Below are 19,050 nucleotides of genomic sequence, written 5' to 3'. Positions count from 1 at the left end.
TTAAACTCCATCTGCTATTTCTGTGCCCAAGTCTCCAATCTATCTACATCTGTGTTGCATCAGTGAACAGCAAGGGAGTTCTCCCTGGTGTCCCAGCCAATATTTATCTTCAGTCCAAGCAGATTATCTGGCCATTATCACTTTGCTGGTTGAGAGAACCAAGCACATGTTGGCTGCTACATCTCTTAGCCACAACTGGCTAAACTTTGCAAATGTTTAATTCACAGTAAAGCACTTTGAGATGTCCTGAAGTCACGAAAGGCACTAAAATAAATGCAAGTTTCTTTACTCTCCCTCTGTGCCTTCTCACACTAAGGTGATTGGGTGTGACAGGACATTCTGTAGTGAGGGCTAATATATCATGCTATTGATCTGATTTGATTTATTAATGACACATGTATTAACATACAGTGAAAAGTATTGTTTCTTGAACCTTATACAGACAAAGCATACCATTCATAGAGAAGGAGAGGAAAGAGTGCAGAATGTAGTGTTACAGTCATAGCTAAGGTATAGAGAAAAATCAACATAATGCAGGGTATGTCCATTCAAAAGTCTGATGGCAGCAGGGAAGAAGCTGTTCTCGATGGGCTGAATGGCCTTTTTCTGTACTGTAGGAATCCTATGCTCCTCTGCTTTGTTCTTGAGTCGGTTGATGTGTGTCCTCAGACTTTTGTATCTTTTTCCCGACGGAAGGAAGTAGAAGAGAGAATGTCCAGAGTGCGTGCGGCCCTTAATTATGCGGACTGCTTTACCGAGGCAGCGGGGAGTGTAGGCAGAGACTATGGATGGGAGGCTGGTTTTTGTGACGGACCGGACTTTGTTCATGACCCTTTGTAGTTTCTTGCAGTCTGGGGCAAAGCAGGGGCCGTACCAAGCGGTGAGGCAACCGGAAAGAATGCTTTCTGTGGTGCACCTGTAAGAGTTGGTGAGAGTTGCAGTGGTCATGCCAAATTTCCTTAATCTTTGGTGTGCAGTGTGTATGAGTACCAGGAAGTTACAGAGTTGGTGGGGGCTGAGTTAAACTGGCTGCGTCTCCCCTTTGTGCCATCTCACTTTCTTTGTTCTTTCTCCCCCCTCACCCCACCCCTCCACCGTCACCCCCCTCCTCCACAGGTGGCTGTTTGAAGGCATCAGCAGAGAGAAGGCGGAGGAGCTGCTTTTGTTACCCAACAACCAGTCTGGGGCCTTCATGATCAGAGAAAGCCAGACCAGGAAAGGTAAGCAATGGGATGCAATCTTCAATTCCATTCAATCTTAAATTCCAGGGAATATAAGATGTAGGAAATAGGAGGAATGGTCACACAGCTCCTGCTCCACCAATAATAATAATAAGATCACGACTGATCCTTGACTGAAACTCTACTTACTTACGCAATTGCTAAGAGGCTGTTCCTGCTGATCGGGGAATCTAAAGTTTATTTATTCATCACAAGTAGGCTTACATTAACACTGCAATGAAGTTATTGTGAAAATCCCCTACTCGCCACATTCCTGTCCTCGCTCAGGTACACTGAGGGAGAATTTAGCACAGCCAATGCACCTAATCTTTCCGACTGTGGGAGAAAACCAGAATCCAGAGAATCCAGAGAATTCGGCCCATCGAGTCTGCACCAACAACAATCCCACCCAGTAGCCCCACGTATTTACCCTGCTAATCCCTCTGTCACTAAGGGGCAATTTAGCACGGCCAATCGACCTAACCCACACATCTTTGGACTGTGGGAGGAAACCCGAGCACCCAGAGAAAACCCACACAGACATGGGGAGAACGTGCAAACTCCACACAGACAGCGAGCTGAGCCAGGAATTGGACACGGGTCCCTGGTGCTGTGAGGCAGCAGCGCTAACCGCTGTGCCATCGTACTGCTCCAAACCCCAAAGATATGGGGGCACAGTCTTAGGACAAGGGGATCTTGAGATGAGGAGAAACCTCTTCACTCAAAGGGTTGTGAGGAATTCTCTGCCCCAGAGGGTTGTGGGTGCTTCATCGTTGAATACATTTAAGGCTGAGATTGACGGATTTTTGGTCTCTGAGGGAATTAAGGGGGTAGGGAGAGCCGGCGGGAAAATGGAGTTGAAACCCAAGATCAACCATGATCCTATGGAATGGCAGATCAGGCTCGATGGGCCGAGTGGTCTACTCCTGCTCCTATTTGTTGCGTTCCATGCTCAGGGATAGGGAGAAGAGGCAGATCTCGATCCCACCTCAACAGGAACCAAAGTTAATCTAAATAAAACACTAGCCAAGTGAGCTAACTGGCACCCATATTATTTATGGCACATGGAAATATTAAATTAAGGGGAAGGATGTCAATGGCAACAAGGTGGAGAGTATTTACCATCAAGGCGGAAGTCTCACATTTTGAGTGAGGCTTTGTGGTAGAAGTTGAAATGTGGAGTCACTGATATCTCTGTCAATACAGTTCAATAGCCTGTGTGGAGAAGTGCATCTATAAGCTCTGACATGCTGATACAATCACCAAACTCAACTTTAGAAGATTGCAATCTGTAAAGAAATGAAGATGGGGGAGGGGGGAGCACCATTTATTTTCTGACTTGTAAGAAAGATTTGCAAAATGACTGCTACAGAAACATTTTCAAAGGTCTACTTTTAATTAGAAGGGGCGGCACAGTGGCACAGTGGTTAGCGCTGCTGCCTCACAGCACCAGGGACCTGGGTTCGATTCCCAGCTTGGGGTCACTGTCTGTGCCGAGTCCGCACATTCTCTCACCGCGTCTGCGTGGGTTTCCTCCGGGTGCTCCGGTTTCCTCCCACAGTCCGAAAGACGTGCTGGTCAGGGTGCATTGGCCGTGCTAAATTCTCCCTCAGTGTTACCCAAACAGGCACCGGAGTGGAGGATTTTCACAATAACTTAACTGCAGTGTTAATGTAAGCCTAATTGTGACACTAAAAAAAAACCTTAAACTTTTACTTATTTATTCCTCGCTTATGTTTCCTACCGATTGCATTAAAAAAAAACCCCAGGCACCAAACAGATCGGACCTAGGAAGGTAGTAGGTACCAAATCGTAAAAGTGAACAAGTATTATCATGACATCAATAAAATGTTTAAAACCTACATATTAAAAATGTTCCTATTTGATCATTTTCTGCTTCTAAAGTCTCACAACACCCAGGGCTTGACTTTCCAGTCATGTTCACCCCCAAAACCGAAAATGGACCTTTAGAGAGTCCTGTCCCCACCCATTACTATTCCTGTGGCGGGCGGGACAGGAAATTTCCACCCTTAGTATTCTTTTCCACTTTCTGTCTCTTTCATCAGCGAATCGATCAGCGAGACCTTAGTAATAATCAGAACAGAGTTAGTCAGCTGTGGTTCAGTTGCGCTAGAAGATTCTGGGTTCAGTTCTCATCATCAGAACTCAAGCAGAAAGATCAAGTGTGTCAGAGTAGTTGATTTGATTTATTATTGTCGCGTGTATTGTATACAACGAGAAGTATCGCGTCTTGCGCGAAAGCATACCGTTCATAGAGAAGGAAAGGAGAGAGTGCGGAATGTAGTTCCTTGCGGTTTTGGGCAGAGCAGGAGCCCATACCAAGCTGTGATCTAACCAGAAAGAATGCTTTCCATGGTGCATCTGTAAAAGTTGGTGAGAGTTAGTTCAGGGCTACGCGCAAGTGTTGCGTTATCACAGGGGTTGGCTTTTGGGAGAGATTTAAGGTGAAGCCCCATCTTCCTTCCATGGTGGGATATATAAGGTGCTCTGATACTATTGCAAAGAAGAACAGGGGAGCTAGAACCGTAGAAAAGTTACAGCACAGAAGGAGGCCATTCGTCCCGTTTTGTTCAAGCCAGCCCGAGGACACCCTTTCTAATCCCACCTTCCTGCCCCCCCAGCCCTGTAGCTTACTTACAACACTTGTTCTTGGTATCATATTGATCCTTCAATCGATATCAGATAAAAATGATTATCTGGTGGTTACCGCTCTGCTGTTTGTAGGTGGTTGCTGTACCTAAACTAACTGCTGCATTTCTTGCATAAAACAGTGTGTACCCATCAAAAATACTACTGTATTCTGCTGTGAGCATCCTGTGGTTGTGAAAGGAACTGAACAAATGCAAGTCTTTCTTTCTCAAGAGTTGGATCAAACCTCGATAATTAGAACATGACACTACTCTTTCAAAATAGAATGACAGTTAGGAATTTATACCATGTGCAGGGATCTCTTTTTGGTCTCAATCCTTATTAAAAATACATAAATTACCTTGGATAATGCCCTGAATAAATAGCAAAGACCAAGCCAGCAGTGAGATGAGCAAATAGAGATAACCTGCAAGTGAAGTGAGCTGTGAGTTAATCAAGTTAAGCTGCTGCTGTAGACAGCGTCACTGTGAAGGTATTTATCACATTTCATTACTAACTGTGAGCAAGTATGCTACTGCAATGGCTACAAATTAGTTTAAACTGTTACTCTGCTGAAATGAAGAACTCAATCCTTACCCTGCTAAATACACAGTCACACACTGAGCAATCCTTACCCTGCTGAATACACAGTCACACACTGAACAATCCTTACCCTGCTGAATACACACTCACACACTGAGTAATCCTTACCCTGCTGAATACACATTCACACACTGAGCAATCCTCACCCTGCTGAATACACACTCACACACTGAGTAATCCTTACCCTGCTGAATACACATTCACACACTGAGTAATCCTTACCCTGCTGAATACACACTCACACACTGAGCAATCCTTACCCTGCTGAATTCAGTTACACACTGAGTAATCCTTACCCTGCTGAATACACACTCACACACTGAGCAATCCTTACCCTGCTGAATACACATTCACACACTGAGCAATCCTTACCCTGCTGAATACACACTCACACACTGAGCAATCCTTACCCTGCTGAATACACAGTTACACACCGAGTAATCCTTACCCTGCTGAATACACATTCACACACTGAGCAATCCTTACCCTGCTGAATACACACACACACTGAGCAATCCTTACCCTGCTGAATACACACTCACACACTGAGTAATCCTTACCCTGCTGAATTCAGTTACACACTGAGTAATCCTTACCCTGCTGAATACACACTCACACACTGAGTAATCCTTACCCTGCTGAATTCAGTTACACACTGAGTAATCCTTTCCCTGCTGAATACACACTCACACACTGAACAATCCTCACCCTGCTGAATACACACTCACACACTGAGTAATCCTTACCCTGCTGAATACACAGCTAGTTACACAGTGAGTAGCTAGCTGTAACCTGCTGAATGAACGGTGCCATTTTTTAATAATGAAGTGGATAACCAAATGAACACTGCAACTCCCCTGTGGAAAGAGACTAGAATCCTAATCCACTGCTTAACTTTACAAAGCTTCAAATTATTCAGCAATGTGTCAGAGTTAACAATTGTCTGAGCCTTTGTTTGAATAATTCACCCTCGTTACACTTGTTACTGCAGGAAGCATTGTCACAACATTACTGCAATCCTATTAAAAGATTTTAAATAAAGTATGTTGGCATCAACAAAATAAAACTCAGGAAGTCTTTAAACCTCACCTGCAAATTGAAGTATGAAGATGTCTCCTTCCCCCTCCCACAAAATGATAAAGAAAGGAAGCCAGATAAAAGTTATTTTCTTTAAAAGCCGGTCGCTAGGTGCTTATCAGTATTGAGTGCCTGCACCTGTGAGACCTCACACCACCAAACAGGTGGCTGTGTGCGTACTTCATAAAACACTCAGTCAGTGACAGGAAGCTCCTTCTTCAGACCACCTTCTGTAGTCAGCCCCTCTCGGCTTTCAATGCAAGCTTTGGAGTGCCACAGTATATTTACCCTCTTAAAGTGCCAAACAGAAACCCATTAACCCTTCGATTGCTGCAGCAGGGTTACTGCCATCATTTCAATGTCTGGGGAGCGAGGGAGGCACATTATTGAAAATGACTCACATGTAAATAAAAATTTGTATTGCAAAGGAAGTAATTAGGCATCAACAAAGTGCCGTGTGTTCAAGGCTGGGATACAATAGCCCCAGCTGTGCAGTACTGATGCAGTGCCGCATTGTTGGAAGTGCATCCTGTTGGAGAGAGTTGTTGCTGACATTCCTAAACATAAGCAGAAAGTGCTAGGTAAACTCAGCAGGTTGTAGGTGGCACAGTGGTTAGCACTTTGGCTTCACAGCACTGGAGAGCCAGGTTCAATTCCGGCTGTGGGTCATTGTCTATGGAGGAGTTTGCACGTTCTCCCTGTGTCTGCGTGGGTTTCCTCCGGGTGCTCCAGTTTCCTCCCACCGTCCAAAGATGTGTGGGTTAGGTGGATTGACGTGCTAAATTGCCCCTTAGCGTCAGAGGGCAGGTTAAAGAGATGTGTGTTGTCTCCAGCCACACACTGTCCTGTCTGGAGACAATTCACATCTCCTTAACCTGAGCTTAACCCTCTCTCCACTCACATTGTGTGTACCTTTAAAACTTGATTACCTGTAAAGGCTCGCATTCCAACCATTATTTTGTAAATTGAGTTCGTGTCTTCATATGCCCTGTTTGTAAACTCAAATTCCACTCACCTGATGAAGGAGCAGTGCTCCGAAAGCTAGTGGCTTGTGCTACCAAATAAACTTGTTGGACTTTAACCTGGTGTTGTGAGACGTCTTGCTGTGTTTACCCCAGTCCAACGCCGGCATCCCCACATCACAGCATTTATTGCCCATCCCTAGTTACCCCTTGAGGAGGCGGTGGTGAGCTGCCTTCTTGAATCACTGCAGTCCATGTTCTGTGGGTTGACCCACGATGCCGTTAGGGAGGGAATTCCAGGATTTTGACCCTGTGACTGCGAAGGAACGGCTGATGTATTTCCAAGTCAGGATGGTGAGTGGCTTGGAGGGGAACTTGCAGGCGGTGGTGTTCCCATTTATCATTCCGCTACACATGCCTTTCCCACAGCTCTAACTGGTCCCATTTCCTCTGCTTTCCACAGGTTCCTATTCACTGTCCATTCGACGATCCAACAATGCATCATGGGATTCCATCAAACACTACCGCATCAATCGCTTGCCCAATGGCTGGTTCTACATTTCCCCGCGGCTCACTGTCCCATCTCTGCACGACATGGTGGATTATTATTCAGGTACGTCTGACAACAGCTCCCTGCCACTTCTGTTGCGTCGCTCGTGAGTTTTTCCATCAGGCTAGCTTCGACTGACAACAGGAAAGACGACAGAAAATCTTAACGGGCCTTTTAAATCAGCACCTGAACTTTCACCTTCATTCCTTATTTTATTCGTGGGTGGCATGGTGGCTAGGACTGCAGCCTCACAGCACCAGGGACCCAGATTCGATTTCCAGCTTGGGTCCCTGTCTGTGTGGAGTTTGCACATTCTCCCCATGTCTGCGTGGATTTCCTCCGGGTGCTCCAGTTTCCGCCCGCAGTCCAAAGATATGCGGGTTAGGTTGATGCTAAATTGCCCTTAGTGTCCGGGGGATTAACTAGGGTAAATATGTAGAGTTAAGGGGATAGGGCCTGGGTGGGATTGTGGTTGGTGCAGACTCGATGGGCTGAGTGGCCTCCATCTGCGCTGTAGGGATTCTATTCCTGCCTAATAGAGGGCAAAGAGTAATAAGTTTGTAAGAACACCATTAGTTTCAAAGTTGATTTGTTAGTGTCACAAGTAGGCTTACATTAACACTGCAATGAAGTTACACTCCGGCGCCTGTTCGAGTTCACTGAGGGAGAATTTAGCATGGCCAGTGCACCTAACCAGCATGTCTTTCGGACTATGGGAGGAAACCCACACAGACGCGGGAAGAATATGCAAACTTCACACAGACAGTGACCCAAGCTGGGAATCGAACCCGGGTCCCTGGTGCTGTGAGGCAGCCGTGCTAACGGCTGTGCTACTGTGCCACCCATAAGATCCAATTTAGTTCCAATTCATATACCAGAATATGAGTTCTTCCTCTGCAGTGTGTTTTGCTTTCTCCTTTTCTGTTGCAAGTGATGGCATAAAAGAGTGCGCTAAATTATTCAAACCATTGGGTTCCTTTCTTTGAATGTTAGAGACAGTTTGGTGTCATTAAGAAGGGGAAGTGTCACTGCTGGAGAAGGACCATGTTTGACTTATTGTCTCACGTGAAATTCCAGCCTTCGAGGGCAGATCCAGCAATGATGAGGTCTTGGCTTTGATTTCACTAACCGCTTGGATCCTCTTAACAATGGGGCTGCAGAAGGTAGATGAAGGGTGGAGCGAGTCTATAGAGTGATCTGAAAGCAGAATAATATATCCTCCAATTGAGATGTTACTGGACCAGCTGCCAATGTAAATCAGTGAGCGTAGGAGTGGTGGTTGGACAGGATTTGCATGTCTATGTCTCTCCACCGCACTCCCCTCCTGTGAGACATTCTTAAAAACTGCGCCTTTAACCAAGCTTTTGGCCGTTTGCCTCCTTGTATGGCTTGGTGTCAAATTTGTTATCATATTCCTGCCTGTATTGAGTTCTGAATGACCTGGAGTTCTAGAACAGTTCAAGCTGGGAGGCTGGGAAGGAAAATATTAAAATGTCTGTTCAGTGGACAGAACATTATGGGCGGGATTCTCCGACCTTGATCATCCCGCCCCCTGCTGCCGGCGAGAATGGAGAATTCAGCACTCAGGCAAAACTCCATTCACTGCAGCAGCACTGGAGAATCCCACCCGCGGGCGAGATCGGAGGTTTCCCCTGTATTTGTTTAGTCTTCTATCAGGCAGACAGGAAAATCACATGGATTTGTATCCGAAGTTGGCCGCGCCTCTCTGCTCCTCGCTGACCCTAAGTTCTCTCTCCCCTCTGCAGAATCGGGTGAGGGGCTGTGCTGCACATTGAAGGAACCCTGTCACATCCAGGGGCCCCCCATTGCCCGGGGACAGCACCCGGACCCGGTGGTGGTACAGAAGCCCCAGCTGAACTGGAACGAGATGGACAGGTAGGAAACACGCCAGCTGTTCACACCCACGACATCAGTCTCAGAGCACATTACAGGAGGGGAAAGCTCGGAAAGTGAGCTAGTAAGCAACGGGGATGAAGGGGAGAAGGAAATACGGTCTAAGAGTTTCTCAGAAACTTTCAAAAACAAGGCGGAGCACGAACTGGGAGTGAAATCCTAAGATGCTAAGGTGATCGAAGGGAGGTGAAAAAGGGACGAAAGTTTAGTATATGAGATGATGGCCTTGTGACATTATTGCTCGAAACCCAACTAATGTTCTGGGGACTCGGGTTTGCATCCCGCATGGCAAATGGTGAAATTTGAATTCAATAAAACAAAACTGGAATTAAGAATCCATCAAGAACCATGGAACCATTATTGTTTGTCAGAAAAACCCATCTGGTTCACAAATGTCCTTTAGGGAAAGAAATCTGCCATCCTTACCTGGCCTACACGTGACTCCAGAGCCACAACAACGTGGTGACTCTCAACTGCCTTCCAAGGGCAACTAGGGATGGGCAATAAATGCTGGCCAGCCAGCGACGCCCATGTCCCACGAATGAATAAAAGAAAATAAGAAAATTTATGGGTGAGAGTTGGCTAAAGTGGAAACTCAATCCTCAAGTGATGAAGTGTTGGACTTTTCCAATGCTGAAGGAGAGATTTCCTTATCAAGCTAGCTCCCAGTCCCATGGTCTAAGTGCCCTTTATTTTGTACCTTAAGAGTTGGTCACCCCAGTGGAAAGTGCCCATATATTTCAAACAGGTACAAGGCGCCAGTATATATTATTCCATTACTTCTTCACTGGAGCCCCAAAGCCTCCGTTTGACTTGATTTGATTTGACTTATTATTGTCACAAAGGTATGTGGACTAGGTTGATTGGCCGTGCTCGATTGCCCTTTAATGTCAAAGAGATTAATAGGGTAAATCTGTCTGATTATGGAGGTATGGCTTGGGTGGGATTGATGTCGATGCAGGTGTGGTGGGCCGAATGGCCTCTTTCTGCACTGTAGGGATTCTATGCTTCTACGTAATGGGATACAGTGAAAAATATTGTTTCTGCACTGTACAGACAAAAACATACTGTTCATAGAGTACACAGAGGAGAAGGAAAGGGGAGGGCGTAGAATATAGTGTTACAGTCGTAGCTAGGGTGTTTTTTTAATTTGATCTTTTAAAATTTGATTTATTATTGTCACGTGTAGTGAAAAGCATTGTTTCTTGCATGCTATATAGACAATGCATACTGTTCATTGAGAAGGAAAGGAGAGAGTGCAGAATGTAGTCTTACAGTCATAGTTAGGGTGTAGAGAAAGATCAACTTTGTGCGAGATTGGCCCATTCAAAAGACCGATGGCCGCAGGGAAGAACCTTGAGTCAGTTGGTACGTGACCTCAGACTTTTGTATCCTTTTCCCGATGGAAGAAGGTGGAAGAGAGAACGTCCAGGGTGTGTGGAGTCCTTAATTATGCTGGCTGCTTTGCCAAGGCAGCAGGAAGTGTAGACAGGGTCAGTGGATGGGAGGTGGGTTTGCGTGATGGATTGAGTACATTCACAACTTTTTGTAGTTCCTTGCAGTCTTGGGCAGAGCAGTAGGCATACCAAGCTGTGATACAACCAGAAAGAATATATTCTATGGTGCATCTAAAAAAGTTGGTGTAAATCGTGACTGACATGCCAAATTTCCTTAGTCTTCTGAGAAAGTAGAGGCATTGGTGGGCTTTCGTAACTATAATGTAAGCATGGGGGGACCAGGACAGGTTGTTAATGAAGTGGACACCTAAGAACCTGAAGCTCTCGACCCTTTCTATTTCGTCCCACTGGCGTAGACAGGGGCCTGTTCTCCAATGCCTGAATACTTTCCTGAAGTCGATGATAATCTCCTTCGTTTTGTTGACAGTGAGAGAGAGGTTTTTGGTGATCTGGACACTTAAAAAACTTGAAGCTTGTAGGGAAAGATCAGAGGCAGTTTAAAGGAGTCAGAGTTAAGCTTTGGGAGCGTAGAACGAGAGTAAAAGATAGAATGAGAGGGTGTAATTCTGTGACCTTCTTACCCTGCTGGAGAGCTCATTGTTCAACTCCCTTCCCTCTTGCAGCTCTGTCTTGATCAACGACAACAAGGATTCAGGAGAGGAGTCACCCGTCAGCACAGGCCTACGGGAAGCCATCAACTCTTACCTGTTCATGACGGAGGAAATGGGGCTGGACCAGATGAACGACAAAAAGACTCGTTTGAAAATGCTGCAAACCCGAATACAAAATAGCCAGCGACACGCTAACCTCAACATGGTGGGGACCCTTGGCAGTCTTAACTTAAACTCAGCCGGGTTTTGACCCCCAAGCCAAGGAACAGAGGGAGCGTTTGCTCTGGACTTCATTGTATTTTCTAAGTTATTTACTGCGGTCACGGTTGTGGTGCAGTTGAGCTGCACTTTGTTACTCTCTCTTTTATTATATTTTTGAATGGACGGGGCACGCGGGTCTGCTCTCAGACAGGGTGGAGGAAGAAAGAGGGTTGCCAACTCTGGTTAGACATATTCCTGGGCATTTCCTCGCAAGACCTAATAAAAGCAAATTACTGCAGGTGCTGGAATCTGAAACCAAAAGAGAAGACGCTGGAAAATCTCAGCAGGTCTGGCAGCCTCTGTACGGAGAGAAAAGAGCTGACGTTTCGAGTCCAGGTAACGCCTTGTCAACGCTTTAACTCAAAACATCAGCTCTTTTCTCTCCTTAAAGATGCTGCCAGACCTGCTGATATTTTCCAGCATTTTCTATTTTCATCCTGGCCTGATTCCCTCAAACAGTTTTTTTTTCTCCTCACCTCCAATCTTTTTTTTAAATCATTTTAGCAAACAAAAATGTTCAAGGAATTGGAGAAGAAAAAAGAACACCTATTTTTACTGGCACTGTAGTTTCCAACCGGACTGTTGCTAGTAGCAACATTGAGGCAACTAATTTCCAATTCCCCGTGACTGCAAGCCAATCTTGGAGAATCTAACCCTTGATCTCGTTGTGCTCCGCCAAGCTGGGGGAAAGATCAACTTTTATTTGAGAATGATCTTATCACGGTTTCTATGAGATCTTGGAATCATAGAGATATACAGCACAGAAATAGGCCCTTCGGCCCAACTCGTCCATGCCAACCAGGTTTTCTACATTGAATTAGTCCAATTTACCTGCGTTTGGCTCAAATCCATTTAAATCTTTCCCACTCATGTACCAGTGCAAATGTCTTTTAAATTTTGTGGAAGAGTCGTAGAGATGTACAGCACGGAGTCTACCTCACAGTGCCAGGGACCTGGGTTCAATTCTGGCCTCGGGTCACTGTCTGTGCAGAGTCTGCACATTCTCCCCATGTCTGCGTGGGTTTCCTCCGCATGCTCCGGTTTCTCCCAACACTCCAAAGACGTGTGGGTTAGATGGATTGGCCATGCTAAATTGCCCCTTAGTATCCAAAAATGTGGAGGTTAGGTGGATTGGCCATGCTAAATTGCCCCTTAGTATCCAAAAATGTGTAGGTTAGGTGGATTGGCCATGCTAAATTGCCCCTTAGTATCCAAAGATATGTAGGTTAGATGGATTAGCCATGCTAAATTACCCTTAGTGTCCAAAGATATGTAGGTTAGATGGATTAGCCATGCTAAATTACCCTTAGTGTCCAAAGATATGTAGGTTAGATGGATTAGCCATGCTAAATTACCCTTAGTGTCCAAAGATATGTAGGTTAGATGGATTAGCCATGCTAAATTACCCTTAGTGTCCAAAGATATGTAGGTTAGATGGATTAGCCATGCTAAATTACCCTTAGTGTCCAAAGATATGTAGGTTAGATGGATTAGCCATGCTAAATTGCCCCTTAGTGTCCAAAGATGTGTAGGTTAGGTGGATTGGCCATGCTGAATTGCCCTTATTATGCAAAGATATGTAGATTAGTGGGTAGCCATGCTAAATTGCCCTTATTGTCCAAGGATGTGTAGGTTAGGTGGACTAGCCATGGGAAATGTGTAGGCTTATGGGGATAGAGCCTGGGTAAAGTTTTCCATCAGAGAGTTGGTGTAGATTTGAATGACCTTTTCTGCACTGTAGTGATTCTATGATGATTCAATGAAATGCCATATCACCAGTTCTAATTTCATTTAGTGGTAACAGAATTAGGAAATACAGTTGTGTGTCAGGCCCTTGGATCAAGTTATAGTTTCTGTAACAAAACTGCAAAGTAAGCTAGCGGCAGCTTCAGCTTTTCGGTGAGCCACACCTCACCGCCACCCCCCTCCCCCCGTAGAACTAGCAGGACCTAGTTCACAGAAACCCACAGGACTGGAGAGGCCATTCACGGAATGGAAGGTTCCATCAGCGCTGGCCTTTCACAATATTCCATTCTGCCTGTGAAAACGGAATGAACTTTAATATGAAAGCGTTGCCGCAACACCGATAGTGAAACAATACCACAATGGGTAATCAGGATGCGAAATCAAATACTAATGAAGATTGTAACGCAGTCTGAATCAGGCGTTGTGAGAAAGTGTTGAGTAATCTCCAATGTGCTGAATGCGTAATCCAGAGGTTTCGATCTATCGTTAGAGATCGGGAAGAGTTGCCAAGGATCTGGACCCATTTAGTGCTGCCAACTCTGGTTCGATGTATCCCTGGATCGTGAAAAGTGCTATCTATATAAATGCAATATCTTTCTACCTTTGTGTAAAGATTTAGATATTTTAGGCTGGCACAGTGGTTAGCACTGCTTACAGCGCCAGAGACCCGGGTTCGATTCCAGCCTCAGAGTTTGCATGTTCTCCCCATGTCGGTGTGGGTTTCCTCTGGGTTTCCCCGGAGGTCTCATCAGCGGCAGCCACCTCACTCAGCATTTTCTTTCGAATCTAACACTTTTCATAGCTGAGAAACAGTAACAAAAATTTAAATGCCTATATTATAGGATCTCTACAGTGTAGATGGAGGCCTTTCGGCCCATTGCGTCTGCACTGATCACAACCCCACCCCCCCCGGCCCTATCCCCATACATTTACCCTAGCTAGTCCCTCCTGACACTAAGGGAGAATTTAGCATGGCCAATCCACCTAACCCACATGTCTCTTTCCATGGGAGGAAACCAGAGCACCCAGAGGAAACCCATACAGACATGGGGGAGAACATGCAAACTCCACACAGACCATCACCCAAGCCAGGAATCGAACCTGGGTCCCTGACACTATGAGGCTAACCACTGTGCTACCATGCCACCCCAACTACGGAAAGGTATCTTTAGGCATTTTTCACCAGAGCTGTACACATCAGCTATCGAGGAGACTATTCCTGATTCATAGAGACTCCATGACAATCCTAGAGTGTTGGCAACCCTAAATCCACGGGCATTCTATGCTTTGACTGGGAATTCCAGGTAACCAGAAGCAGTAAGGAATGCCAGTCATTTGGCATAATACAGGAATATTGGGATGGCTCTCCCAGGGAACGCTGTGGGAGAATGAGCAGCTCACAATATCTGTCGTCCTGTGTTTTCTTATTGCGTGTTCCTATGAACGGTACTCTGCACTGGGAGTTTCCTATCTAAAAATCAACTCTTCTTTCCAAGACTGAGGAAGGACAAGTGGTTTCACACGCTGGAAATGCTGTTGTCTGCTGGGACGGCATGCGAGTGGAACGATGGGCAAACGGAGTCCATTGGAATTTTTATTTGGTGGGAATGAAGAGGAACAAGGTTTGTTTTCCTGGAATTCTACGCTTGGAACAGGAATGTGTGTTCTGCTTCTATGGAACAAGCAATCAAAATGTGGAAACTTTGCCTAAAATGCAGTGTGGAGCAATACAGTGTTTAAGATGGTTCTGTATAATTTATTTGATAAATCCTGAAGTCACATTGTAAAGATATTTTTTGACTTGTTATTATTGCTACTGTGAATAAATCAAACTTTGTAATAAAGTCACTGCGTCACATGTCATTTACTGTTTCACAGTATCAATGAGGAACTATACACCATTCTTAAAGGGCCAGTGGATACATGATTAAATATAAGATTTTTTTGCAATCATTTGCCTGTAAATCAACCCTTTCATTCGCTCATTACAATCTTCTTTGATTCGATTTATTATTGTCGCATGTATTAGTATACAGTGAAAAGTATTGTTTCTTGTGTGCTATACAGAGCATACCATTCATAGAGAAGGAAACAAGAGAGTGCAGAATGTAGTGTTACAGTCATAGCAATCTCCATTTCGCTTTGTAACATCTATTAAATTCCATATCTATTTGATTGAAAAATAGAATCACAGAATCCCTACAATACGGGAAGAGTCCATTCGGCCCATTGAGTCTGCATTGACTCTCTGACAGAGTATCCCACCCAGACCCAATCCCCACGTATTTACCCCGCTAGTTCCCCCAACATCTTGGGACACCAAGGGGCAATTTGGCACGACCAATCAACCCAACCTACACAAATTTAGACTGTGGGAGGAAACCGGAGCACTGGGAGGAAACCGGGAGAACGTGCAAACTCGAAGGTGGGAATCGAACCCGGGTCTCTGGCGCAGTGAGGCAGCAACACTAACCACTGTGCCGCCCTAAAATATCTAAATCTTTATGCAAAGGTAGAAACGAGTTTCATTTATACTGCACCTTTCATGATCTTGGCAGGTCCCCAAAGTGCTTTACAATCATTTGAAGTGTAGTCGTTGCAATGTAGGAAAAGATGCAATTGTGTGTACTGACGCTCAGCAAGATCCCTGAAAATAATAACTTAATGAAGATCAGATTGCCTGTGTTTGAGTGATGTTGGTTGAGGGGTAAATAACGGTCAGAACACTAGCTGGAACTGCCCTGCCTTTCTTCAAATTAGTGCCAGGGGATCTTTGGAGTCACCTCAGGAAGGGGATGGGGCTCACAATCCAGCATCTCATCCAAAAAGGCTGGAATTTTACTGTCCCTCGTGCCACGGGAATCAGTATGGGCGAGGGTTGGACCATGGAAAGGTCCGTTAATGCCTCCGTGGCTTATTTTATTTGTGCTGTTCCCCAGTAAAAGCTTGTGCGAAAGTCAGTGAAGATATTATTCAGTGTTTGCAGCTGTGAGACAGGCTGTAAAACGCCACCCATCACGTCCAGCAGTGCGGAGCTCTCTCAGTGCTGGGACCGGGATGCCAGCTTATATTCATAGCACCACAGAGTCCCTGCAGTCTAAGCGATGGTCGTGTAGTGGTGAGCAGAGCTGCCTTCCAAACAGTTGACCCAGGTTCAATTCCCGGCAATCGCAATCTGTCGGTTTTTCAGGGCCATGATGTGGAGATGCCGGTGTTAGACTGGGGCGGGCACAGTAAGTAGTCTCACAACACCAAGTTTATTTGGTAGCAAGAGCTTTCGGAATGGCCCATTAGTGTCCCGGGATGCATAAGTTAGAGAGAATGGTGGGGTAAATATGTGGGATTATGTGGATAAGGTCTGCATGGAGTTGTTGTTGGTATGGACTCATGGGGCTGAATTGTTTAGTTGAGTTTAGTTTAGTTTATTTATTAGTATCACAAGTAGGCTTACATTAACACTGCAATGAGGTTATTGTGAAAATCCCCCAGTTGCCACACCCCGGCGCCTGTTCGGATACATTGAGGGAAATTTAGCACGGCCAATTCACCTAACCAGCATATCTTTTGGACTGTGGGAGGAAACCGGAGCACCCGGAGGAAACCCACACAGACACAGGAAGAATGTGGAGACTCTACACAAATGGTGACCCAAGCCAGGAATCTAACCCGTATCCCTGGTGCTGTGAGGCAGCAGTGCTAACCACTGTGCCACCATGCTGCCCTGATGAAGGCACTAATGGGCAATTTAGCATGGCCAACCCACCTAACCAGCACGTCTTTCGGACTGTAGGAGGAAACCGGAGCGCGCGGAGGAAACCCACGCAGACATGGGGAGAACGTGCAGATTCCACACAGATAGTGACCCAAGACCATAATTGAACCCAGGTCCCTGGAGCTGTGAGGCAGCAGTGCTAACCACTGCGCTGCCCCTAACGTGCGATTCGAATCCAGAACATTCTGACTAAGGGATAAGCGAGTGATGACTGAAACAAGACTGAAACCTCAGATATAATCTTCGCACAACAGCTGCTAAAAAGATGCTCCATCATTTACCGTTTATTTTTGACCTAATTCTTTACCCTTCCTCTCCTGAGCACGTCCACCTACTCCTGCTGCTAGCTAGGACATTAGGCAGCTCTCTCTGATAGCTGTAGTTCTTCTCCTATGAAGTGAGATTCCAGGCATTGATTGGATACTGGATAATTGGGCGGCCAAATCTGATTGACCTCTTGCCCAATACCCTCTGAACACATACAGCGTAGAAGAGGCCATTTGGCCCATTGAGAAACACCTGAACTCCCACCTAATCCCATCTACCAGCACTTGGCCCATAGCCCTGAATGTTACGATGCGCCAAGTGTTCATCCAGATATCTTTTAAAGGATGTGAGGCACCCTGCCTTCACCACCCTCCCAGGCAGTGCATTAGCACCCTTTTGAGTAAAAAGGTTTTTTTCACATCCCTCCTGTACCCACTGCCCCTCACCTTGAACCTACTTCCCCTGGAGATTATGACAACCACAATTTACATTTCCTTTTGATGTAGCAAAACGCCCTCTGCCATTTCACTCTAACTTCAGCCCAGGCTTTCGTCAGAGATCTTGCCAGTTCTTCCACCTGTGCGTGCAATATTTTGCTCACCAGACGTCATTCCCTCACACACACTACACGTTTTTTGTAATGGTCTGACAGATCGGTGAGATCCCGCGTCGAGGAGGACCTGATAGTTTTGGCATAAGTGTGGAAATACGGTATAGGAAATGTTTCCACCATTGCAGCACCCCACACGTGTGACGAACCTAAACTCTCATCATACAGATGATTCTGTGATTTCTCCCCGTCCCGACAGCGTTTGCTCTTGAATCAGGCTGGGTGTTGAAAGGTTACAGCCACAAGCAGAACTCGTGGGTGGAAATTTGAGAAACGCAACAAAAATAGATGATTAGTCAGCACTTAGAGGAGAATATCACTTTGAATGTTCCACCCAACAGTTTGAAGGGCATCACTGATAATGAATGAAATAGTTCCAGTCTCAACATTCAAATCTACCAGGGCAGGTCAAGTGTTCAGACACTTCAAATGGCAATGGAACGGTGGTGGTCATGTTGATTGGGCGCCGCACCTGCGCAAGGATATTTTGGCCCTGGAGGGAGTGCAGAGGAGGTTTACTAGGCTGATACCGGAGTTGAGGGGGTCGAGCTATGAGGAGAGGCTGAATAAACTAGGCTTGTACTCGCTAGAGTTTAGAAGAATGAGGGGAGATCTCATTGAGACGTACAAGATGATGAATGGGATGGATAGGATAGAGGTGGAGAGACTCTTCCCGCTCAAAAAAGACAGTAGGACTAGGGGGCACAGCCTCAAGATAAAGGGGAGGCGGTTTAGAACAGAGTTGAGGAGGAACTTCTTCACTCAAAGGGTGGTGAATCTCTGGAATTCTCTGCCCGTTGAAGTGGTGGAGGCTGCCTCGCTAAATATTTTTAAGAAGCGGGTTGATGGGTTCTTGATAAGAGAGGGGATTAAGGGTTATGGGGAGAGGGCGGGAAAGTGGAACTGAGCCACAACAGATCAGCCATGATCTTATTGAATGGCGGGGCAGGCTCGAAGGGCTAGATGGCCTACTCCTGCTCCTATTTCTTATGTTCTTAACATAATTAGGAGCCTGCTCCGCCGTTCAATAAGATCATGGCTGATCTTTTCGTGGACTCAGCTCCACTCACCCGCCTGCTCACCATAACCCTTAATTCCTCTAGTGTTCAAAAATCCATCTATCCTTGCCTTCAAAACATTCAATGAGGCAGCCTCAACTCCATCACTGGGCAGAGAATTCCACTGATTCACAACCCTTTGTGTGAAGAAGTTCCTCCTCAACTCAGTCCCAAATCTGCTCCCCTTTCTTTTGAGGCCATGCCCCCGAGTTCCAGTTTCAGTGGAATCCCGAGACCTGGGTTAATAACCCTGGCTTGGCCGTTTGAGAACTTTAATTCCGGTTGAAAATAAA

General features: G+C 45.7%; 1 protein-coding gene across 1 annotated transcript in view; it reads left to right on the top strand.

The window, feature by feature from the left end:
* LOC145353822 (src-like-adapter 2) overlaps positions 1-14,866 on the top strand; it is a 31,557-nt gene extending 16,691 nt beyond the window's left edge. The window contains exons 5-8 of the mRNA XM_080204663.1: positions 1,117-1,220; positions 6,975-7,124; positions 8,828-8,957; positions 11,056-14,866. Coding sequence (XP_080060789.1) covers positions 1,117-1,220; positions 6,975-7,124; positions 8,828-8,957; positions 11,056-11,293 — 622 coding nt within the window. The 3' untranslated portion in view covers positions 11,294-14,866. The remainder of the gene's footprint in view (positions 1-1,116; positions 1,221-6,974; positions 7,125-8,827; positions 8,958-11,055) is intronic.
* The last annotated feature ends 4,184 nt before the right edge of the window (positions 14,867-19,050 follow it).

The sequence above is a fragment of the Carcharhinus amblyrhynchos genome, chromosome 16 (assembly GCF_965287045.1).
Source record: "Carcharhinus amblyrhynchos chromosome 16, sCarAmb.v2.hapA, whole genome shotgun sequence".
In the NCBI taxonomy this organism is placed as follows: Eukaryota; Metazoa; Chordata; class Chondrichthyes; order Carcharhiniformes; family Carcharhinidae; genus Carcharhinus; species Carcharhinus amblyrhynchos.
This window is presented reverse-complemented; position numbering and strand designations above follow the sequence as displayed.